Here is a 25154-nt window from a genome sequence, read left to right as displayed (position 1 = left end):
TTAGTGAACACGTGCAGGGTCGAGTTGGCAGCAGTTCTCTCTGTCATTATCTAACTTATGAAGGGTTGAAATGATGATGTTGGTGGGAAGTTAGATGTTGTTCCCTTAGGGAACTGCTAATATGCAGGCGTAGCTGAAAACTACTACCATTTGGTTTAATCTCCGAGCTCTAAAACCCAATCAAAACACACACACACACACACAAGAAGAAGATATTTTCAATCAAGTTTTCCTTAATTCCCAAGGATGAAATTGGCTGTGGTTCAATCACAGCGGAGATTTTCAGTCCGTCCATTTCCCTAAGAAGTGTTTCTCATTGCTGTATACTTGATTAGTCCATAGTAATCCATTTGCACAACAGTTGAACTCCTTCAACCCTTCGCTTCAGCTTTAGCCGAGAAGGAATTTCACACCTGAATGGCAGAAACCGCTCTCTGTTGGAGTCTAAGCATGACGGAGAATGACAGCTTTCCCTGACATCTTTCTCTCTCATGGCTGAATTTAGCAAATACTGATAATAAAGAGGAAGAGGATGAAGTGAACAATCAAAACGAGTGGTTTTTCATGACAGTTAAAAAACAAAACAAAACAAAAAACAATTTACTCACCCTCATTTCGAAGCGGTTTGTCTATTTTGGACAAACTATTTCAAATATTTTTGTTTATACAATAAGAATGAATGGGGTCATATGGGTTCCCCACTGACTTTCATTGAATGAACAAAAGAGGCATTTTCCTAAATATCTTTTTTTCCGTTCCACATATGAAAGGAACATTTTGAACATTATGAGTGTGAGCAAACAATAACAACTGTCCTTTAAAATAGCCCTGAACTGGCATCCCACATTTCAAAACTATTTCAGGTCAAATGTGGTGCTGTATAAAATGAAAATTTTCGATGAATAGTCCAAATGGAGAAATAAAATGTGACAACAGTGAGTAAAGGGCATGCTGTACAGTGCAATCTAAACCATCATTTTTTGGCTTGTATTTAACTCTCACGCTCATGCCAGGGGACGACTCCAAATCCCATCTTTAAGATGTACTTGATGATCAGGATAGCAAAGATTGTAATGGAAGAGCGGGTGTTGTGGTGACTTGAGTCTGACTTCATTACCATAGTTCAGTGCTGCTTATACTGTCAGAAAAAGTAGAGGTTATGTTACAGACAACAGTGAAAATGCTAGTCCAAAGGGCTTTCCAATATTGAAAATTTTATCTAAAATATAATGAAACTGATCTAGGCTGTAAATGTTAAATTTCAATGTAAACTAAGTTATGTTGGTTTGCTCCTCACTCAAAGCCATCATATGACTTTGAGTATAGTGTATGAATTATATGGACTACTTTAATGATAATTTTATGGCCCTTTATTGTCCAATATCCTTGATCAAATTCCTCATAACATTTCCTCACGAGAAGTTCCTCAGCTGGTTATTCCTAAGATGGTCTACCAGGTCCACCATTTAGTAGTTAAGCAAATATTCTATTCAGACCAGCTTGGCTCAAGTAGAGACCATGTAAAACCTTGAATTTTCCAGCAGGAAACAACAAAAACACACAAAAATCAATGCTAGTTTTGAAAGCCATTGCTCTGATTAGCTTCACAAGAGCAGTAAATTGGCTTGATGGTCTGTTTGTTGTTAGTGGTGAACATGAGGGATCACGGTACAGAGGCTGTGGGCTGCATTGGTATTGGGTCTGCTTTAATAGAGTGCTAATATGGCTCGATTTGGGGGCCGTTTATGAGCAGGCTCAGATTTCAGGGCCCCCAATCCACCACACCGCACAAATAACCCCATTAAACCCTGAAGACAGGAGAGTTCAACAACCATCATTAACATGGCCTGTCTAGACTCCCAAACAATCAAACAGAGGCCTTTTGTTTTAGATTGACGACAATAATATACTAGACATGTCAAAAACGTTGAGGGATAAGTGATGTTTGGAAAGTGTTTGTACTCTTGTCACATTTAATAACCAATAATGAGCTGTGCAAAAGGTAATGAAATAAATATCTGTGAATTACGAGTTTAAATATCTGTAAAACGAGTTTTAACTGCTCAGTTTGACAAAACTGCAGGTGGGGTAAAGTGCAAATTTTAGGAGAACACTATATAAAGTGCCTGATGTATTTTCTGAGCTCTTTGTTATCAAATAAAAACACTTTATGGTTCATGCTTTATTGTTTTCACACAACTTGTGAACGTCTTTTTGAACGAACATAAACCTCTCTCAAAAAAGCTAATTACAGCTAATTACAGTCCAAAGAATTGAATTAGGGCCTCAGGAGACCCAAGGATGTAAAAATAAACATCAAACTGAAAGATATTGGACATAAACCTTTATTAAACATTTTGAGTATCAAAAAAAAAAAAAAAAAAAAGCATGGCAAGAAAAACACAAAAAAATCCTCCATTGGTGCCAGTAGAAACTCTTTTTTTCCCCCCATAGAAAAATGCTGTCCATGGCACCTTAGTAACAATTTACAAAAAATGTTTACAGACACACATACACATTTATACAAGACTTGTATAAGAGTGTCTGTTTTGCACATTCACCCCATTTCATTTGGTTGCATACACAACCATTAAACGGAGACGTTGTTGCAGACCAAAGAAAGTCCGACATTTCCAATCGATACTCAGACCGCTGTACTTCTCTCTAAACGATCAGTTGAAAGACTATTCTCTTTTCTCAAAGCTGATATATATTAGTTCATTATTCTATGCTATTAAGTAATACAAAGCCATACTTTAACTTCCAAACTGCATTACAGAGGTTTATATGAATTGATCGGGCATTGCTTGAATAAAAATGTGTATGGTTATAATAAGGTCTGATTTGACTGGACATGAGAAACTGGTCTCAAGTCTCAAAAGAGACAATAAAGAGCAACATAAGTAAATAAGCAAAGAAAGACAAGACAAATAAATAAAGTACAACCACCTAGGGTTTGTATTTGGTCCATCCACTGCATTAGTGCGGATAAAGAAACCCGAGGGGGCAGAAGTGAGCATTAAAGAAGCTTTTTGTACCTTTCCACGTCAGACACACCAGAAATTACTCCATTTGAGATGCATTCTATCCTTTACTGCAAGTGCTGAATCTTCGGATGCAGCTAATAAATCATCTGGCACTTTGAGAAAAGACACAAACTGACAGAGAATTGCTAAGTTTGTTTTTATGCCACATGCCCGATCCGACAAGCGGCCATTCAAGGCAATAAGTGAAGACAGCAAGTATAGAATAGCTTGATCTGTGGGTCAAAGATCGAAGAAAGATCTTAGTCACCAACATCGCTGTCCTGGTCCCCGATGACCCACAAGAATTGGAAGCTGAGAGCCAGGAGAGCGGTTCCCAACAGGTCTCCCAATGCTGTCAGATACGGGATAGAGAAACTGTCTGGATCTTTCCCGCTTTTCCACATGGAGTGCACCATCCAGTCCGCTATGCAAAGCAACGAGAACACCTGGGATCGAGAGAAAACACACACAAGAATGCGTTGAATATTGAAAAGTGTCAGCCAAGCTGCACTCTTGCATAAAGAACAAAACCACGGTCCCTTCCACTGTACCTTTGGATGAACTTTCCCACACATTCACACACAACAGGAAGCTCTAAACACGAAAGAGACGGAGTTATTCCAGAAGTAACAATGTTTTTGTTTATGGCGCTTCTTTGAAAAGCTCGTCTCGGAAATGAAACAAGAGCCCATTCTTTTGAAAAGGGCCATTCACATTTAAGACAAATTTCTGAAACGGCTCCAGATCTGAACATCATAAGGCTTTCCATCTACCGCAGCTCTTTAAACAGCAGCAAATTAGCCTCGTGTTTGTCTTCGCTGGGCATCGCAGACTATTAAAATGCTCTTTTGGATCAGTGCGGCCCAGTGGATGCCAGTTTGTTTGCTTAATGGAGATGTAACATTTCAAATCTTCATCTTGCATTTAACTCGAAGTAAAAAAGATGGACTGCAGCAATTCCTGAGGGCTTTTCGCAAGCAGCCCTGTGATTCCGTGCATGTGTGAGTGAAGGATTTTCATTTATGTGAAATAAAAACGAGGCCTGCCCATTAATCCGGCTGACAGGTCGGTGTGAAACTCTATTTGGAGGTCTGACGCTCTGGTTAACCGGACAGGCAGCGTTCATTTATATCTGTTATATTAAGGTCAGCGTGAGATGGTTAAAAAGCCATTCGCTCTCTGCTGCATATTTTAAACAACAATTTAGATAGCAGGAAATAAATAGCTGTTTTAAAGGCTATTAATTGTGCCTGCCAGGCAAGATGAGTTTTGTGACATTATTTCAATAATTAACCTTGCGCGTTTTCATGTGCGAGAAAATCAGAACATCGACCTTTCTGTGGGAGATTTCACCTTGCATTTTCTTTCCTTTTTGCTCTTGATTAGGGTTCTATTAATTAACGATTAAACTGTTAGGAAGGGAATGCCGGAGGCCTTCCGAGTAGCCGAGGAAAGTGATGGCTTGCTAATGTACACAAGCTGTTGAGGCCCCACAAGGTTAACCTTGTAGTTCCACCCTGCGCAAACACACCGAAACACTTTTCCATCACTCACAAGGACAGAGAAAGCAGTCAGAGATGTTGCATGGCTTTCATATTTGTCCACACACACAGAGACACAGACACACACAGGTTTACTTGGCTATCTAAATGAGGGTGTAAACACTTATGTAGTTTTATATAAAGTTAATTATAATCAGTAGAGACAGAGTACATATAATGAGCACCTAAACTCTATTTGAGGTTCCCTTAAGGAAGGTTGTCAAATTTAGCGAACTCATAAACCCGCTGAAGGGCAAAGGTTGGCACAGTGTCTTTTTTTAGGTTCACAGTGCCGGCGGAAAAAAGTTTAAAGTAAATGGAACTTGATCCGATACTATTTGGTTTGGAAAAAAATTGAGAAGCATAATTTTCCCATATAAGGGTTTCATATAGTTTTTCTTGCCTATTTTGTGATAAAAGATTATAATAAAATATTCTCTCTCTATCTCTATATATAAATGTATTACTTCATAGTTAAATTAATAATTCATTATTTAAACTTTCATTATGATAAAGTATGATAGTTCAGCCAGCAGCTGAATGCACTTACTGAGCTTCTCTGCGGGTAATCGATCTGAATTGCAATCCAAACAATTTATGAAAACACTCTTTTGGAATAACCAAACACTCACAGATACATATACACCTACCTACACACACACAAACAACACCTGCTTGCTATCGCTAATGTCATCATCGCTGCTTCATTCAGATGGGAAATGGGGCGTCTAAAAGCTCTGGGGATTTTCTAAAAGGCTTGTAGGTTTATGATGGGAAAAAAATGCATGTTGTAACATTGTTACATGTGGGCTGCTGGCGGCACATTCATCGAGATTAAACTGAAGATGAAACGGATTCCCCAGACCTGTATCATAAAACGGGTGTCTGGTTTTATGATTATAGGCTGACATTTTTGACTGCTACGGGAAATAGTGCTTATAGCTGAGCCTCAGATTGGTGTCAGATTTAATAAAAAGACATAGTGATGACAGGTTCTCTAAACAGCATGGAAATAACCGCACCGCACAGCCTGCACACGTTCATGTGAAGATGTCAGTGTTGGAGAGAAGGCCCCATTTTTGTCACATTATAACAACAAGTCAAGCTCACCTGGAAAAGAGCAGCGGCTAAATACACGACCATGAAGACGGTCGTAAGTGAAGTGTGACCCCTTTCCATCAGATCAATGGCGTACACGAAGATAAAATGACCAGGGACGACCAGTAACAGCAGTACCTGTGCTGACCTATGATTGGCCCCTGAAAAAACAACAACATTTTTAAAATCAATATATAAAATCTAAATAACACCAATAATGATGACATTGAAGGGGTCATGAAATGAGAAATAAAAGGTCATTGTACTATAAAACCATCCTGCAAGTTCCAGAACTTAAAACTCCCCTGTTATTAAAACCAAGCTGCCAAAATGTCTTGCTTCGTATTTCATCTCAGTATGATTGCCTCTCCAGAAGATCAATTCTCATTAGAGAATTGCCCATAAATAACATAATAAAATACAAAATAAAAGATACATTTTATAATATTCAAATATTGCAGTATTCATTTAAAACCATTTCACTTAGCTGCCAAGGCAACAGTTCTGGATTTTTTAAGATTAGATTTCAGGTTTGATTCAATTAACAAAAAATATTTTTGATATGAGTAGGTGAGCGGACGTTTTCAACTACGTTATGTGAAAGCTGTGATAGTGACGTGACATTCAGCCAAGTATGGTGACCCATACTCAGAATTTGTGCTCTGCATTTAACCCATCCAAAGTGCACACACACAGATCAGTGAACACACACACACACTGTGAACACACACCCGGAGCAGTGGGCAGCCATTTATGCTGCGGCGCCCAGGGAGCAGTTGGGGGTTCAGTGCCTGACTCAGGTGCACCTCAGTAGTGGTATTGAGGGTGGAGAGAGAACTGTACATGCACTCCCCCCACCTACAATTCCTGCTGGCCCGAGACTCGAACTCACAAGCTTTCGATTGCAAGTCCGACTCTCTAACCATTAGGCCACGACTTCCCTAAAGCATCCAGTATGAAGACACCTGAAACACCACAGAACACAAACAACACTCAATGTGCGATCTGTGCACGTGTAGCTGTTCATATTTGATTTATTCTATATTTAGAAGTAAATATGCATACAATAGCATCTCATTCAGAAGCCCTACACTTCTCACTCCATTAGTATCCTGTCTGCCCCCGCAGTATGGCAACCCTGTGCACTCAGAGCCCTTGAAGGAAGAAGATTTATGCCCATCTTTCCACAGGGCACTGCTAAGCCTGCAGTGGGCACTGTCCCCCTCATGTACTCGGCATCTGGACACTGTCCCCAGAGTCCTCTTGTTTCTCTAAGAAAGAACCCTGCATCAAAGCACCTACATCAACAAGCTGTCCGCTGCCTCTGTTGTTTATAGGAAGCGTTCTCTGTTTTTCTCCGAGATGGACTGATATACACAAACCACTGTTACACACTCCATTAAAGCTAATGTATACACATTTGCAAGCGCTGGTAAGGGATGTTGTTCTAAACACTGGTTACTTGTTCTGGCTCTTTGAAAACAACTGCCTTCAAAATGTGATTAAGTCTCTCTCCTTAAATTTGCAGTAGGGCTGTGCAATATATAGAAATTATAGTAATATCAAAAATGTACATATTCGCAAAATGCATATCGCTACGGCCATGAACAAAAGAGAAAATCACTCACTGCTCTAACTGTACCTAAATAACTTTTGTAGCTTGAATAAGAATCAGTGCATACTGAATTCATAGAGTAAATACTGTGTTGTATTCTTCCTTTTCGTGACATGTATTCTAGTTATATTAGAATTAGAATTAGAATGAGCTTTATTCACCACTTGAGTGTGCGCAAACACGAATAATTCGTTGTGGTTTTACAGGAGCTCTTGATGCATACATACATACATACAAATAACTAATATATATATATATATATATATGACACAAGATAGTTATAGAAGTTCTCAGAACTGACTCAGCAACAGCAGAGTAAAACTGTTTCATCTGAGCATGTGGCACTTTAAGCATTATCGTATCGCTTATCGAATATCGCATTAATGAGTTATCACATATCAAATTTTTCTTCAATATTCCTCTAATTTGTAGGCCTTATATGATGTTATGAGGATTTAAAATTACACAAGAGGTTTTTAAAAATGTAGATTTCATTCCAAAAATGTTTCGAATTTCATTTCCACCACAGAATGAATGGTAAAGTGATATGTAGTGGAAACGATATTTTTTCATGAAGGTTCATTCAGAATATTTACTGTTAGACATTGTTCGTGGACAAATTAAATAAACTAGCAAGTGTGCTTAAAGGGTTTAATTTCTAAAAGTCTACAAGTCGACAAGTCAAATGTGGCTATATTTCACAATATTTTCATCTATTATGCACTAACGTGTGTGTCTGGGGCACATGATGGTGTAATTTGAAGCACATTAGGGCAGTGGTTGGAGTTACCTGTGCCACAGAAGGTACGGCAGGGGTAGTAGCAACCCTTGGCCTCCTCAGGAACCTCTCCAGGGGTGCTGTGGAAGTGCAGGTAGGTAGATATCCGACTTGACTGGATGGCTACCAGGTTTCCTCCAATACCTAAAATATAATAACATACACATCAGACAAATATATACTGAAAGTACAAGGACAAAAAATTAATGAAAAATTAGGAGAAAAAAGCAGCCTTTCCTAACACATTTAAGATTTAAAGTAAATGTGAATAACTCTGATGTCAGTGAAGCTTCTGCATTAAAATCCATGAATACAGGCTTAATTGTTTTTCACTGTGAGACTGGCAGCCATGAGTCACCGGTACTAACTCTGCTTTTGTCCCCCCGCCTCTTTATCTCTGTCTTTCTTTCTCTCACACACCAACATGCACAGCCCTTCCCCTCGCTCACTCTCTTTCTCCCGAGTAAAGTAGAGTGGTGTCCAGAGCTGCAGTAACGATATGTCACGCCCAGCGGTTCTGGGAGAAGACAAGCAATTGAGAGAGACAGAGAGAAAGAAAGAGAGAGAGACAGGAGACAGAGGACAGGACAGAACAGAGCGGACAACACACAAACTGACTGAACATACACATTCTTATGCATTTAGCAGACGCTTTTATACAAAGCGACTTACAGTGCATTCAGGCTATCAATTTTTACCTATCATGTGCTCCCGGGGAATCGAATCCCCAACCTTGCACAATGCTCTACCACTTGAGCTACAGGAACACATTCTTTCTGTTTACACAACATTCCTCTTTTTACACCATCTGGATTGTCATGAAAACCTCTGCTTTTGAAATAGCACAAAACAGAATGGAATAAAATAGAATCGAATACAATGGATATTTGTCAACAGATCAAAACTAAATCAAACAGAAATAAAGCACAAAATACAACTGCAGAAACTATAATTGCACAGAATAGAATAGAGAAGAACAGAGCAGAAATAGAACCGAACAGAACAAAGAATGAATCTAGATGAATAGAATATTATAAAACAGAAATAAAACTAGCATTGAACCGAATAATATAGAACAGCCAACATGATAGAAGATAGAAACTGAATTTAAAAAAACTAAATAAAGAAAAAATAATACATACATACATTATATATATATATATTTATAACATTTACATTTATTCATTTAGCTGATGCCTTTATCCAAAGCGACTTACAATTGCTACATATGTCAGAGGTCGCACGCCTCTGGAACAACTAGGGGTTAAGTGTCTTGCTCAGGGACACATTGGTGTCTCACAGTGGATTCGAACCCGGGTCTCTCACACCAAAGGCATGCGTCTTATCCACTGCGCCAACACCACCACATTAAGCAATGCAACAAAACAAAATAGAACAGAAGAAAACACTTTAACTGAGAAAAAAATAACACAAAAGATAGACATTTTAGTGAAGGGAGAAACTGTCAAATCCATCAACCAACTGTTGGGGATTTGGGAATTGCTTTAAAAAGCTGTGCCACTCCAGGAAAAACATCCAGAAATGGTACTTTCAGCTCAAAATATTTAGTAACTGCAAGTAGACAGTCAAGATGAATGTTCATTACTGAAAAATGTATACCTTCAGTTTACAGCCGAACAGAAGCTCAGTTAACTGAATTATAATAAGACACAGCAAATCTATTTCTCACAGACAGATGTGCATTCATGCCCACAATGGCAATAACATTTCCCATCATTAAAGAGCAGACCTGAGGGAGAATGATTATCTTTTAGCACAGCTCAGGCTTCTGCACAATTAGCCCTAACAAGGTTGCGTTTATGTTTAACGCAGAGGTTACCATTCGCCACACTGTGACACATCCATGTGGCAGTGCTGGAGAGACGGCATCTGTATGAAGGAGTGTGTGGGTAAGGATCTAGGGTTCAGATTAGCAGGTCAGGTCTAAAATTTCTTCATTTTCTCAAAAAACAAAAAACAACACGACATGTTGGCTATGGGTTAGGGGCATGAGAAAAGAGTCTATGGGAATTTTTCGACCTTCCCTGGAGCAAAAGGTCCAATTAATCTGATGCTTGTTATAGCTTTGTCTGCCAACAGGAAATAGAGATGATATGCAACCTAATTTCTGTCCAAATAGCAGGATTAACATATATGGACGTCTTAATCTGGGTCACAGAGTTGATGAGACTTTGGCTGGGTGTGCAGCAGGGCTCTAGTATGGGCCCAATTGGTTTTCGGTATGTACACGGTTTTGGTCAAGATGTGCAAAATGACTTATTCTTAGTCTGTTCATAATAAGCCCAGTATAATTTTTGTAAAAACATTCTTCTTAAACAGAAAACATGAACTAATTTTAACTCAAAAATAGCATGAGATGCAATGTTATAGCCAAAAAGGTCTGTCATGTGTCTTTAGATGCTGTAGTTTTAAATTGGGATGAATTTAAAGATACACCTTTACTGAGAGGGTTTTATCATATATGTTTTATGGCTAAAGAATAGCATGCTAATTAAAACAGTGCCACTAAAAACCTTTATACTAAAAAAGAAAGAAAAAAAACATCTAAATAAATCACACTAACTGCTGGTTGGGCAACCATTTAGCCACTGTGACCCTCATAATGGGGACATTAAGAGAAGTCTGACTTTGATCTATTTGTGTACAACCGAAACTATTTTCCTGTACCTAAGTGGCACATGAGTGTGTGTATGTTGCAATCATTTAAATATCCTTCCTTGACTCACTTCCTGATTGGGCAGACAAACCATAAAGCCTCTGCTACTCATCCTATTTCACTATTTCCTTTTGTTTCTTCTCTCTTAGAACTAAGAATAAGGCCTCTGATTTTTAGATATTCTGATATAAACTTCTGATATAAACTTTTCTTTCACAGACACACGCACACAGAGATTCAAACAGCTGTTTGGTGGTCTGGGAGGGAGAACACAGACAGGCTGCAGACAGCGTAAATGTCTCTCATTAGTGTGCTTTAATTAAAAATCGTATGGCTCTTTGTGGAGGTACCATGGTCCTGGCTTCCTCTCCTGTTACCACGCGAAACCCAACTACCGCAATTAATGAGTTTACCCTAGAGCTAAATCTCTTCCAACTCTATTTCAGCTGTGTTCCATCCTTTGGCCTTTTCTCAATACGGAAACATTTATTAAAATCACAAAAGTGGCTATATTTGCCACAAGGATTCTTGTGTGACTTTAAATGAGGGTAGTTATTACAGAGACGTTTCTCTGAAGTAATAAAAGTCTGAAAGGGGACTGAAATATCAGCTGAGAGCGCCAGTGTGTGCTGTGGACATGGGAGCATTAAGAATAAAGGTCTACAAATTAAGGTTTTAAAAACCTAAACCTTTCAAAAGACATGTAAGACACAAGTAAAACAGGCAAAAATTTAGATATTGATGTAGTTTGACTGCAAAGTATTGACCAAAACTTCAAGAATTATCCTCCAGTATTGACAAGTATCTGCAGGTTTCAAAGGAAGACAAACAGTGCAAGCTCTATAGAATATGTTTGTACAGAGTAACATATCTCACCATTGATAACAGGCGTGTAAACCACAATCCCAGCTAGGTTGGGATCAGATACAGTTTTGTCAAGGATAAGTCCTCCAATACTGAAATAGGGAAAGATGTTATTGAGACAGAGGGGCAAATTAAGTTCCACATGCTTTTTCAGGATGTGTGCAAATTCATGGCCATGTGTGTGTGTGTGTATGTGTGTATCACACCTGCTGATGAACATGGCAGTGATAACGGGCTCCCAGCCCGAGTAGAGCAGCTGACGGCTGGCAGGGTGTTTGGAGGCGATGACCATCCACAGCGGAGTTAGAGACATGAAGAAAGCACACACCAGAGACGACACATATGGGTGAGAGTCTGATAAAATAGAGGAACATCCCAGTGAATACAGATTCTGTATTTATAGTAAAACACTTCTGTAAAAATGAAATCACTTTTCATCATCATTTAATAATTATTCTAAATTGGGATTTTGGGACACCACCGCTGCTTCCTGAAAAAATCCTTCCACAAAAACACCAAGCAGACACTGTTTTCAACAATGATAACAGGAAATGTTGCTTGTCACAAATCAGCATATTAGGAAGTTTTCTGAAGGATCATGTGACACTGAAGACTGGAGTTATGATGCTAAAACTTCAGCACTGCCACCATAGGAATAAATTACATTTTAAAATATAATAAAGTAGAAAATAATTTTAATATAATAATAACATTTCAAAGTTTGACTGTTTTACTGTAATTTTACCATAATAGACAGCAGTGGAAAAACTCTGACCACACTATAAATAATTTTCTACCATTTTTCAAAACTTGAGAGGGGCCGACAGCCAAAACGGGAGACTTGACAGAAAAAAATAACCATGACTGACATCTTGCTGACGACAGAAATCATGCTGTCAGCTGCAGTTTCAATCAAATAGAACACACCAATGGAACTCAGAATTTGGTTATGACTTCTGTGTGGGGTTGAGGAATATTTGGATAATCTTTGAAATTTATTCACAATGATTTTGCGGGCAATACCAAAATAAGTTACACTGTGAATACCACAATAACTTTAATAGGGTTTTTATTTGCTAGGTAAGTTTCCTTAAGATTATGGCATTACATTCATGATTATTTTTTTGTCTCTTGAGCTATTCTCAAACGTTTCCTCAGTCGCTTATATTTGATTATTTTTTATGTAGCACATTCTTCTTTTTCAAATCAATTCAAATACTATGACTCATGATTTGATTCCCAATTTGTTTTGCGGCATCGCTCCAAAACATTCATGTTAATATCAATGTGGCGCCCCAATCAAAACTGACAATCATATTCTGCTGCTGTGTAAATGTAGTACTGACTGGCTCTAATTGGATTTAAGCAGATTTAGGGAAAAAATGATCTTCTTAAAAAACAAATCAAATCTTTTGAGGCAGACAGCAATGCGAAAAGAGGTTTCACTCTTTGCTAAATACTCTTCATCACACATTAAACTGCCTAAATCTTTAAATCCCAAACATAGAGGCAACATCTGTGTGACTATATTTAGTGCGAGATGGGCCTGACAGGGCAGCGGTGTGCGCTAATGATGGCAGAAGCCTCTCTTTTTGGCTGGTTGGCATGGCTGATATGGTTTTGGCGTGGCACGGTGGTGCCATTTGCCTTGCCCTCACCTAATTTCACCTTTCTCAGAAAAGGAAAGACTAAAAAAGGAGCGCGGCACTCAGTCTGGGGCTTATCACACTGAGTCATCATGAACTGAAGCCTCATTAAACCCAGCATAAACACTTTAGAATGCTGCTCAGGACGTCCCACTTGTGACTTTCACACTTTTTAGATGTAGTGTTTGTGTGTGAGAGAGAAACTGGTTATTTGTCTATGCATTTAAGGGCCAAATGATTGAAAAATTCGCCACAAACATAAAGAAGCAGGTTGAAAATCTAATTTAAAGTGACAATCAACATAAAAAAAAAAACTCATGAATAAACTGATCCTTGATCTTTTCATTAAGCAGTGAAAATGAGATCTGACAAGAATTGACAAAGTTAAGTTCTAGTTCATTTCTTATTTGTTTGTTTAAATTTGATTTGTTAATGGCATTTTATAACATTTATAAATGTTTTATATCCTTAAAATAAATACATAAAAAATGTTATTACAGTATTTTAATAGAAAAATATAACAATTAAAACAATTTTATAAGAAAGAAGTGGAAATGGAACCTGTCAATAATGGAGAAGAACATTTAACATTTTTATATTTCATATATATATATATATATATGTGTGTGTGTGTGTGTTTGTGTGTGTGTGAGAAAGAGAGAGAAATAAGACAGGGATGGACAAGAAAGTAATTTCAAATTATTCTAATATTACCATTTAATGATACATAATATTTGTAATATTTGCATAATCTCAAACAATTGTGTGATATATATATATATATATATATATATATATATATATATATATATATATATATATATATATATATACACACACACACACACACACACACACACACAGAGAGAGAGAGACATTGGGCCCTGTGTGTGTGTATTTCTTGAGAATGTGGATACGTAGACGCAGCGAGGTCATGCACTGTGTCACAACACTCTCATTGTCCTGAGCCAGACTCATTAGAAGCGTGACCCTACCCATAAAACATATCAACCCACTGCCCCATAAACTATAACTTACACACCTCACATCTGCTGACACATGCAACAGAGTGTGAAATGTGCTGCTACATTTAAGATATATAACTGATCACACTTCAACACGACAAATAAAGACATTTTTTTCACATAATATTCTTTAGACAGCTTTATGACAAATGTATCTAAATGTAATTAACTCAAAGATGGAATCTAAAGTTAAGGATTCTTGCGCCCTCTTGTGGTAGAAAACAAAGTATGCATGATCTGAGAGAAACCACTACTGATTTATCAAACTCTGACCTACTATCTATTCGGGGGAAAAATAAATCTCTTTCTGGATCTTTTACAATTTCTAGTGAGCTGCCTCGCTGCCTGCTCTCTACATAGCTGGCTAACCTGACTCATTTGAGGTTGTGAAACACTATCCATATGTGCTTTTTAGGTGCATGCTTTTAAATCAAATGTGCCTATGATGCCTAAAAATGTTATCTAGGTAAGGAGCTCACTAGGGTTTAGAACAGAGCCCTTTTCACCCAAACACATCTTTCTCACCTAGGCAGTTGTAGAGGCCCTGGCTGATCCATGCCAGGATGGCCAGTGTGATGAGGTCGCCAAAACTGGCAGCGATGGGCGTAGCTACATTATCAGGGTTGATACCTGTCTTCTTAGAGCCCACAATCACTCCCACCATTATAATACCTGAGAGAGGACACACATGAGACAGTGTTTACCCCACTCACTTGGAACTGGACATTCATAATGTGAAATGTTACTAATAACAAACATGACGAATATCGGATTGCCATATAACAAGGTGGCCATTATTTGTTGTGAAAAGATCAGCCTTAGAAGCTACAAATAAGAGCATTAGAGGTTAATCTGAAGTACAGACCTTGCAGCATAGATGCTATGAAGGCTGTAGCAACACTACTGGAACACAGCAACACGGCGTGACCGATCTGGAACTTTCCCTCAGGAATCCAACCCAATACAACTGCTGCTACTGCTGCCAAGAACCCTATTACTGTGGCCTGCACCTGAGAAAGAGAGACAGGCAGAGTTAACAATGGGTTTCACTTATAAAAAAAAAAAAAAAAAAAATCATATATATATATAAATAATATTATATATATATATATATATATATATATATATATATATATATAATTTTATTAAATATATGAACAGAATTTTAGATTTTTTAACTTAATTTAAATAATTTTATCTTTATTTTCAATTATTTTAAAGATAAAATAAACAACAAATTACAAATATTATATAAAAAAGTATATATAAAATAAATAATATTTAAATATTACATTTATAGATTATATTAAATTATAGTAATGTTGATTTTGTCTTTATTGTGATATTTGAAACATATATAATGTTATTTATGAAGAATTACAGTCTGATGTTCTATTTCTATTTCTATACAATAACCTTTTTTTCCCCATTTCCTCCATTGTATGAGTGTAGGGTAAACATTTAAATTTGGTTATGTCATATCCAGGCGGAACCCCCTAAATAACCCCAGTGCTTAAGGGGTTACTAAACTTTAATTACTTATTATTTATACATTTATATAGACAGTTCACTCTGTCTTTGTTTTATTAGTGTCCATGCAAATATGGAAACCTGTCATCTTGATAAGGTCTGCAAACCCTGATGCAAAATAAATAACCATTACAAGCATATTTAAATTTACTGGGTTTCAGATGGCGTTTGCTTGTTGACTGTCTGTACTGTACATGCAAGCCTCCTGAAAGCTCTTACCTGTTTCAGCGCCAAATTCCCAATTATAAGATTCCACTTTTCTATGGGTGAGTCCATTTTCCCCACATTCACCTAAAGAAAACACAATTGATGAACAGGGTTCTTCCTCTAATCACTATTGCATTCAGTCACCTGTACTGTGGTCTCAAAATGTAACGTATGTTAAATGAACATTTTCTAGCACTTCCTAACTGGAGAGCAAAGGTAAAAGGTTGACAAAGCATTGATAAATGATAAATATTTCAAACATGTTCCCCCCAAGATAACAATAAAGTAAGTAATAAAGTAAGTAACAATAAAACTTAATAAATATTTAAAATGTAACATATTTATACATCATTGTAATATAAGATGTACTAATAGATGTAGAAAAAAAACATAATACCGAAAATCTTAATGGCCTTAAAGGGAGACTTAAAATATTATAAAAAAAAAAAATGCTTTCTTTTAATCTCTTTTTTTTTTTTACATAAAAGCTAAAACAAGAAAACCATCAAAAGATAAAAAAAATTAGTATGTGACCAAATTACATCCAAGTGCTGGGATTTGGCATTGTATATTTTACATTGAAAAGAAAACCACCATCTGAGGAAAAGATAATATTTCGGGTTTGGAATGGATCTCTGCCCACAGAGTAACAAGATGGCTGATTCTACACCTGATGAGCCAGTGTGTGTGCGCAAGTGTTTGCTTAAGAAAATAAAGGAAACATATGTAAATGCGAAAGAGCAGTGTGAAGGAAAGAGCCGTCTGAGGGGAATAAACTCAGTGTGTGTTTTTCTTTTTTTTTTTTCCAGCTGCATGAGGGTGAACAGAAGGCTTGTACTTTCGCCTCTCTCCTCTGCTCGGCCCACATCGCCAGGGTTTGTTTATTTATGCACCTCGAGGGGGGGTGACAGATTTGCCATGAGAACACTAGACGCTAAACGGCATGAGCTGAAACCCCTCTGAGCACTAAAGTCCCAGACTGAAGAAGAAGAGAAAAAAAAAACACTAGCTACCAAAAAAAAAATCTAATCACTCTGTCAGCAGAGACTCCAGAGCCCAGAGGAAAGGGCAGGAAAGTGGAAGAGAATCTGTTACTAAACTAGCTTACTTATGTGAACTACACTTGTCTAGGCACACATATAAACACACCGAGTCTTTAACTACAGGAAAGTTTAAATGCACAATAAGTTTTTAAAGACAACATGAAACACATGTTACAAGGTCAGAATTTATGGAGATGATGTCGCTCATGGTCGTCTTGAAAACCTATGTGTGTTTCTTACTCAGACATATGTGGGTTGGAAATACCTATGGAGTCATAACCATAATAATAGACTAGTTAGTCAGTCTATCACAGACATGTGTTTTTTTACTACCAGCCCTAGTCTGTGAAGATGGGCACTAGCATGAATCGTCAGGTCCTGACAGGTGAGAGCATGCCCAAAGCGGGCCAAGATCTCATCATGAAGCACTTTAGCATCAATGGAGAACTTCTTATGAGAGTTGAAAGTCACTTCTAATCAAATAACAGGCACACCCAATGTAAACTAAAGCAAGAAGCAACTATGAGCAAACAGCTGTTAGTTAGGATACTAACCGCTGTGGAAAGTCTGGAAGCGAGGGTCATCTCTAAGTTTCCTTTCAGACCCAAAAGAGCCGGAACAAGGATGAAGATCTCCGTAATGTTTTTAAATGCTTCCCAATGCTGAAAAAAAGAGAGAAGAGAGATTTCTATTAGGTCCATGGGCTGGTTCTCAACAAACTTCCAGTACGGTCTCAAAAAAATCTTAAATTATTTAAACTGTTAACATAACATTTTAACATAATCTTAGTTATAATGGAAAAATAAACAGATAAATATATATTTTTAACAAAAAAAAAATATATATATATATTCTTTTTTTTATTCTGTTTTCTTTTTCTTTTTATTTATTATATTATTTAAAAGCCCATGCTACGTTTACTGTGTTAACCTAACTGAGACTTGTTATAGCACTTATATTTCATTGCTCTTTTTGTTGTTTTTGACTGCTTCCACTGTCCTCATTTGTAAGTCACTTTGGATAAATGCGTCTCCTAGATGAATAAATGTAAATATATGTAAATGTATATATATCAACATTAAAGTCGAGAAGGTTGAGAACCACTGGACTGTTTGTCTTTTTTTTATCCAGGTTTATTATCTGCCAGGCTAAAATTGTAAGTCTGATCACATCAAAGTCTAATACTTAAAATCCCTTTTATAAAATATGAAATAAGATTTTTTGAAAACTGCTTTAGTGTTTTTTGTTCATAAAATGGATGTCGATGGGGTCCAGTGTAATTTTGGACCCCACTGACTTGCATTATCTGGACAAAAACATCTTCAAAATACCTTTTTTTGAGTTCCACAAAAGTCAAACAGGTTTGGGGAACAATGTAAAGATGAGAAAATGCTCCATGTAAGGTTTAGAAAATCTCACCTGTACTATATCCAGTACCACTCCAGCCGAAACCGTCCCGAACCCAGCTAGCAGGAAGGGTACCACTATCTGCAATGCCATGGCAAGGAGCGACTCTTTGGGCATATTTCTAGTTGTTTGCTGCTGCCCTTCCTCCTCGCTCTCCTCTTCCTCATCTGCCTCTTCTCCTGAAAGCCTGCCATCAGGCAGCATAGGCTCAGTCTCCACATAGTGTCCGTCTCCGGCATCAGACAGGCTGACGGATGTTCTGCTGCTGCGGTCTGAGTGGCGGCGGGGCTCGCGTTGGAACCCGTTCTTGAGGGAATCAGGCTTAGGCGTGCTGAGGTCCACCATGGCCAGCCGTTCCTCCTGTAGTGCGGTGTAACCAGCAGGTACCATGGTCTGAAGCAAGGAGGGTATGGGTCTAAATGAGATGGAGCTCCAGGCTCCTCCAGCCTGAGCTGCCAGACTAGGGCCCAGGGAGCTGAGCACAGCGCCACCTATGGTTCGGAGGCTCATACTGCAGATGGGAACTGGTTGGGCCCATGGCCTGCCGGACTTTGAGAAGAGCAGCAGATCAGCAGAACCAGCAGGTGGCATCCATAACAGCTATGAAGAAGCGCTGACAGTATAGCAGTGAGCTAAGGAGAAGAGAAGTACAGAAGGAAATTCATCAACAAAAGAGTCACATTCAAGGTCACACTCTCTTTAGTCTGTCAGCAGCAGTTATTTGATCTAATGCTATATTGGCAGTCATAGTGTTTAATACACAGTCTAAACCTTATTTACTTAAACATAAATTTCTAAGTACACCATACTTTGAACTAACTTCTGAACCCCTTCCGTATTAATATTTATGGAAATTTATTCCCACCATGGGATGAAAAAATTAAAAAGGCAACTGCAAATTTTCAACTGACAACTCCATAAATAAATAAAAAAAGTGCAATTAACTTAAAATTTTGACTTTCTTACAATTCCGAATTTATATCGCACAATTGTGAGATAAAAAGTTGCAATTACATTTTTTTTTATCCAATAGCAGAAACAAGCTTCCATTAATTATTTTATGTGTGTAGGAAAGAATACACACTAATTAATTGTCGGATGGAGTCTTATTGTATGAAATGTTCTGTTTAAAGTTCAGAAATTTGACATAAAAATAATAAAACAAACATAGTGTATATATAATAGTAAAACATGCAATAGTGTATTTCGATATAATCACGTAGTCAAAACAATAAACAACACATTACATGGAAAATGTTTGTAAACAAACAATGCTAGTTCTCAGAACTTAGAAAACCTAAAGGAAATTAATAAATGAAGAACAGCAGATTATTATGTCTGTAGTTAACAAAACAAACATTTGACGGATACTATTTGAGATATTCGAATATATTATACGTGATATTATATGTGATGTAGTGGAGAGAGAGGACAGGTTGCATTTTGTAGCTGGACAAACTAATAAAATATGCCAGATTTGTTAAGTTTATATGGTGCGTGGTTATCAAAAATACTTAATTATATGTCTAAACCTTTATGTAACGTTAGGTGACTTGTGCATTGGAATCACCCTAAAACATCCTAAAATATTCTCCAGCTGCCTGATGGTAAACATTAATAATTAATCATTTCAACAGTCAAATGAAAGCAGCGCTTTATTTAATGTGTGGCAGATGTTCTCAATCTCTCTGGAGGTTAAAAATATAATAAAGGAATGTATGTACCGTGATATTTTAGTTCCGTCGAGGCGAGTTTCAGCTTCTTCTTTCCTGATCGCTGAACTGACTGGAGCTCTATGACAGCGGCAGCGCGTCATCACTGCCGTGCACTGCGACAGAAGCGGGTGCGCGCGCGCATTTCAAAATAAAAGGCTCGTGAGATCACATCGAAGCACATTAAAATTTTAATTGAAACACATATATTTTTTAAAAATATGCCTTGGTTTTTAAGATTTAAGATTTATTTATTTAATTCTTTAATTTATTATTTTATTATTATTATTATTTTAAACAAGCATGACAACCATAGACTGTATAAAAACTATGACAACCTACATGTCAACTATGTCAGGTATTACAAAAAACAAACAATCAAACAAACACAGTTAATGTCAGCTAATCAAATGACGCTATTTAAGAAAAATTCTTAGCATTTTCACAATACAAAAAAACAAAAACAAATAAACTACCTTAGAAGAAATAAGAAAATAACATAAATGAAACTAAATAATCAGGCTATTTACAATGTCTTTAGAGGTTTTAAACGGTAAAAAAAGCTTTTACTAAAGATTTTATTAATTTTATACTTTTAGTTATTTGAGGTTCTACACTAAAATGTTATGTTATGTTATGTTATGTTATGTTATGTTATGTTATGTTATATGTTATGTTGTTATGGTTGTAACTTTCACACGTACATCCAAAACTCTAGCGGGCGCCAACAGTGACTCGACCATACAACACGGAAGTCTATAGTTGTAGAAAAACACACGTGTGAATTTATTTTGTACATGTGAAGAACGAACCATGGCTCAAACACAAAACAGTGTCAAGAAAGCTTCTTCTAGAGACTTGTTGACTTGTGGCAACGGGAAAGGTGAGACGTTCTTTAAAAAAAGGACTCGATTCCAGGTTTACAGAGAATTAAGAAGCAGACAATGAGTTTACGGAGAGAATCTCGTCTCTCTAACTGTAACAGATCAATTCAATCTGAAACTTTCTTGTATCGCAGGGATACACAGCGTCGGTCCTGGAGTGCCGATGTCCTGCAAAGTTTAGCTGCAACCATGAATATATATATTTAAAAAAACACACCTGCCTGTGGCCTTAGTAATCCTGAAGACCTTGGTTAGCTTGTTCAGGTGTTTGATTAAGGTTGCAGGACAGCGCTACTCCAGGACCGACGTTACTTATCCATGTGTTATATAATACGTTTCGGGTTTCCTTTATTGTGCGAGTGGTGGTAATACCATTTCATTTTAGAAAACCAACTATAAGTCAGTTAACCTATAAAGTAAACTCTAAATTAACGTTTGATCTATTGAGAAGAACTCCTCTCAAATCATAATGTAGAAGAAATGTTCAAATGAAACTCCATATGTGCTTTGTTGTCACTTATTATTTACATTATAACCAAAAACATATATTGGGGAACACTTAATCATAAATAAATCGTTAACGTTGATGTCTCCAGGAATCCATGAGAAACTTCTATTGAACTCTAAAAGTGCCTCACTGCAGACAGCAAGGGTCCCCAAAAGTAGTGGTGAGTATGTTCATGTCATCAGTTGTATTTGTAGGCCATATGCTATAATTATAATGGGTTATCTGTAATTCATATTTGCTATAATGCATATTCTGTGTGCTAGTCTTGGACAGGCTGCAAAGTTTCCTTCCTCAAATCGCCCAAGCCAATGAGTCTCTAAGACAACAGATGGACGAGGCTCCTGCTGGTTTCTTTGACATTGAGAGTGTGGAGGATGCAGAGAAAGTCATCGAGATGGTGTGTCTGCTCTCACCGCCAGCGGTCACTCATCCTAACCTGTCTAATTATACAAATCTTTCACTTTTCCCATAATAACCGGATGTGTTTACACTGCAGGACGTGGCTCTGGTTGAACTGGATGATTCAGACAGCAGTGAAGAAGATGAGTTGTCGTCATCGTCATCATCAGAGGAAGACAGCTCAGAGGAAGAGGTGCAAACTGTCACCGCAAAGACACTCAAACTTCCAGGTGACAGAAAGAGAAAGGCCAACATCCAGGTGTTGGAGAAAGAGAGCGAGTGAGAGAACACATACTGCCAACTTGAACTCTGCGAGAGTTCTGTGCCTAATAAAAGAAATAAATAACCCTGTTGCTGTTTGGAAAGAGCAGAGAGCTGTGATTTTATGTCCTAGTGAGCTGGCAGACTGGCATTTCAAGTTATTTGAAGATGTTTTTATCCAGAGGGTGAATGATTAAAGGAAGAGTTCACAAAAAATGTAAAATGTACTCACCCTCAGTATATATAAGATGTAGATGAGTTTGTTTCATCATCGGAATAGATTTAGAGAAATTTACCATTACATTACTTGAGCACCAGTGGATGCAACGTTAGGTTAAAAACATCTTGATGGTGGATTTGTTTCTTATAAACACACAGCTTTCCACTTGATGTCAATCGATGGACTTAATACTTAGTTGGGGCTCCTTTTGCCTGAATTACTGCAGCAATGTGGCGTGGCATGGAGTCGATCAGTCTGTGGCTCTGCTCAGGTGTTATGAGAGCCCAGGTTGCTCTGATAGTGGCCTTCAGCTCTTCTGCATTCTTGGGTCTGGCATATAGCATCTTCCTCTTCACAATACTCAATAGATTTTCTATGGGGTTAAGGTCAGGCGTGTTTGCTGACCAATTAAGAACAGGGATACCATGGTCCTTAAACCAGGTACTGGTAGCTTTGGCACTGTGTGCAGGTGCCAAGTACTGTTGGAAAATGAAATCTGAATCTCCATAAAGTTGGTCAGCAGCAGGAAGCATGAAGTGCTCTAAAACTTTCTGGTATACGGCTGTGTTGACCTTGGACCAGTCCAGTCCTTTTTGTCTTTAGCCCAGACGAGACGCTTCTGACGCTGTCTGTTGTTCAAGAGTGGCTTGACACCATGTCTTGCATACGTCTGTGTGTAGTGGTTCTTGAAGCTCTGACTCCAGCTGCAGTCCACTCTTTGTGAATCTCCCCCACATTTTTGAATGGATTTTGTTTCACAATCCTCTCCAGGGTGCGGTTATCCCTATTGCTTGTACACTTTTTTTCTACTACATTTTTTCCTTCCCTTCGCCTCTCTATTAATGTGCTTGGACACAGAGCTCTGTGAAAAGCCAGCCTCTTTTGCAATGACCTTTTGTGTCTTGCCCTCCTTGTGCAAGGTGTCAAAGGCATCTTTTGGACAACTGTCAAGTCAGCAGTCTTCCGCATGATTGTGTAGCCTACAGAACTAGATTGAGAGACCATTTAAAGGCCTTTGCATGTGTTTTGAGTTAATTAGCTGATAAGAGTGTGGCACCAGGTGTCTTCAATATTGAACCTTTTCACAATATTCTAATTTTCTGAGATACTGAATTTGAGATTTCCTTAGTTGTCAGTTATAAACATCAAAATTAAAAGAAATAAACATTTGAAATATATCAGTCTGTGTGTAATGAATGAATAATATACAAGTTTCACTTTTTGAATGGAATTAGTGAAATAAACTTTTTGATGATATTCTAATTATATGACCAGCACCTGTACATCTTTGATGGCCTGAGGGTGAGTACATGTTCAGCAAATTTTAATTTTTGGGGAGACTAAAACTTGCTCTCTTTTGTTGTCTCTATACTGGAAAATTGGATTGTATTCTGGCATTAACTATATTAAAAGTTAAGCGTTTCAATCAAGAAAAACAGTTTTTGCAATTTACATTCTTTATTGTAAAAATGGTTTCCTGACGCTCCTTAAATTGTGTTTGTAGTTGATATAAAGTTGAAATACTGTTGTGTGTAAAACTTTTTGGCAATATGACACTTTCAGTATGACTGACAGCTTAAACAGATGCTGAAATACTCATATTAACATCTGCATATGATAACATTTCATCTTTTACCAAATGCGTGTCATTGCTCGAAGTGTTCATGCATAACAAAAGCATCACAAATCTTCAGCAAACATTGGGCAACAGATATTTTCAGTCATTTTAACAGAGAATGTGTCAGAATACTTCACATTGTATTGAATTCAAGAGTAAGCTACTATAAAGCATAACCAATATTTTTGTACAAAATAAATACTTTCAAAAAGAATAGTGTGTTTATATTGTTCCCTTTCCAATCATCTGTCTGGAATGCAAAATTAAATATATAAGACAAGTTGTCATATCCTCTAATACAATATATACAGTTATTCTAATAAAAAGGAGTGCTGTGTAAATGCTATGCGTATTAAAATCCAAAGTACAAATATGGTAATACAGATTTCATTAAGTGGCAGTGATGTCGTGGTTTTAATATACCTGTGTGTGTGTGTGTGCGCGCGTGCAATTGGTTTAATCCGCTTAAGCCACAAACACCACCATTTAAAAGTTTAGGGTCAGTATTTTTATATATATATTATATAGAAAATAATATTATTCATGAAGGATACATTAAATGGATGAAAAATGACCGTAAAGACATGGTGCTACAAAAAAAACCTTTCTATTCATCATAGTATCCTGAAAAAGTATCACTGTTTCCACAAAACAATTAAGCAGAACAACTATTTTCAACAATTTGTAATAAGACATTTATAAAATCAGCATATCAGAATGATTTCTGAAGGATCATGTGACACTGAAGTCTGGAGTAATGATGCTGAAAATTTAACTTTGCATCACAGGAATAAATTACATTTTAAAATATATTAAAATAGAAAATACTTATTTTAAATTTTTGGTCAAATTCAATTCAGATGCAATGCCACTTTACAGAAAATAAGTTTCTACAATATATTTAGTAGTATGTTTTCAGTGATGACTAATTCAAACTGATGTACATATGACAGAAATCTAATGCCTTGGTCAGCACCAGACATAAAAAAAAATCTTACTGACCCCAAACTTTAAATGGTAAATGAGCAGTTTCGTCCTAACCAGTTGTGATATGATGAGTGACAGGACATTTTGTTGGTTACTTGGTTTCTATCT

The 25154-nt window shown here is 37.2% G+C and overlaps 2 protein-coding genes and 1 long non-coding RNA gene across 3 annotated transcripts; 1 reads left to right on the top strand and 2 right to left on the bottom strand.

Annotated features, from left to right (window-relative positions):
* Positions 1–2329: 2329 nt before the first annotated feature.
* LOC132098770 (solute carrier family 41 member 2-like) lies at positions 2330–20308 on the bottom strand. The gene is made up of 11 exons (XM_059504941.1): positions 20182–20308; positions 18470–19089; positions 17605–17712; positions 16020–16091; positions 15136–15280; positions 14796–14942; positions 11806–11953; positions 11612–11691; positions 8071–8202; positions 5678–5826; positions 2330–3472 (listed from the first exon to the last, which is right to left on the bottom strand). The coding sequence occupies exons 2-11, from the start codon at positions 19046–19048 to the stop codon at positions 3287–3289; spliced, it is 1746 nt and encodes a 581-aa protein (XP_059360924.1). The 5' UTR covers positions 19049–19089; positions 20182–20308; the 3' UTR covers positions 2330–3286.
* A 574-nt stretch (positions 20309–20882) lies between these two features.
* Positions 20883–22311, top strand: nopchap1 (NOP protein chaperone 1). The gene is made up of 4 exons (XM_059504481.1): positions 20883–21052; positions 21650–21721; positions 21825–21958; positions 22058–22311. Exons 1-4 carry the CDS (start codon positions 20983–20985, stop codon positions 22241–22243), a joined length of 462 nt encoding a protein of 153 aa, XP_059360464.1. The 5' UTR covers positions 20883–20982; the 3' UTR covers positions 22244–22311.
* Positions 22312–22439: 128 nt separating this feature from the next.
* On the bottom strand, positions 22440–22775 carry LOC132098343 (uncharacterized). The gene is made up of 2 exons (XR_009422880.1): positions 22663–22775; positions 22440–22625 (listed from the first exon to the last, which is right to left on the bottom strand). It is a non-coding gene; the product is annotated as an uncharacterized LOC132098343 (long non-coding RNA).
* Between the last annotated feature and the right edge of the window lie 2379 nt (positions 22776–25154).

Source organism: Carassius carassius, chromosome 22 (genome assembly GCF_963082965.1).
Source record: "Carassius carassius chromosome 22, fCarCar2.1, whole genome shotgun sequence".
Classification (NCBI taxonomy): Eukaryota; Metazoa; Chordata; class Actinopteri; order Cypriniformes; family Cyprinidae; genus Carassius; species Carassius carassius.
This window is presented reverse-complemented; position numbering and strand designations above follow the sequence as displayed.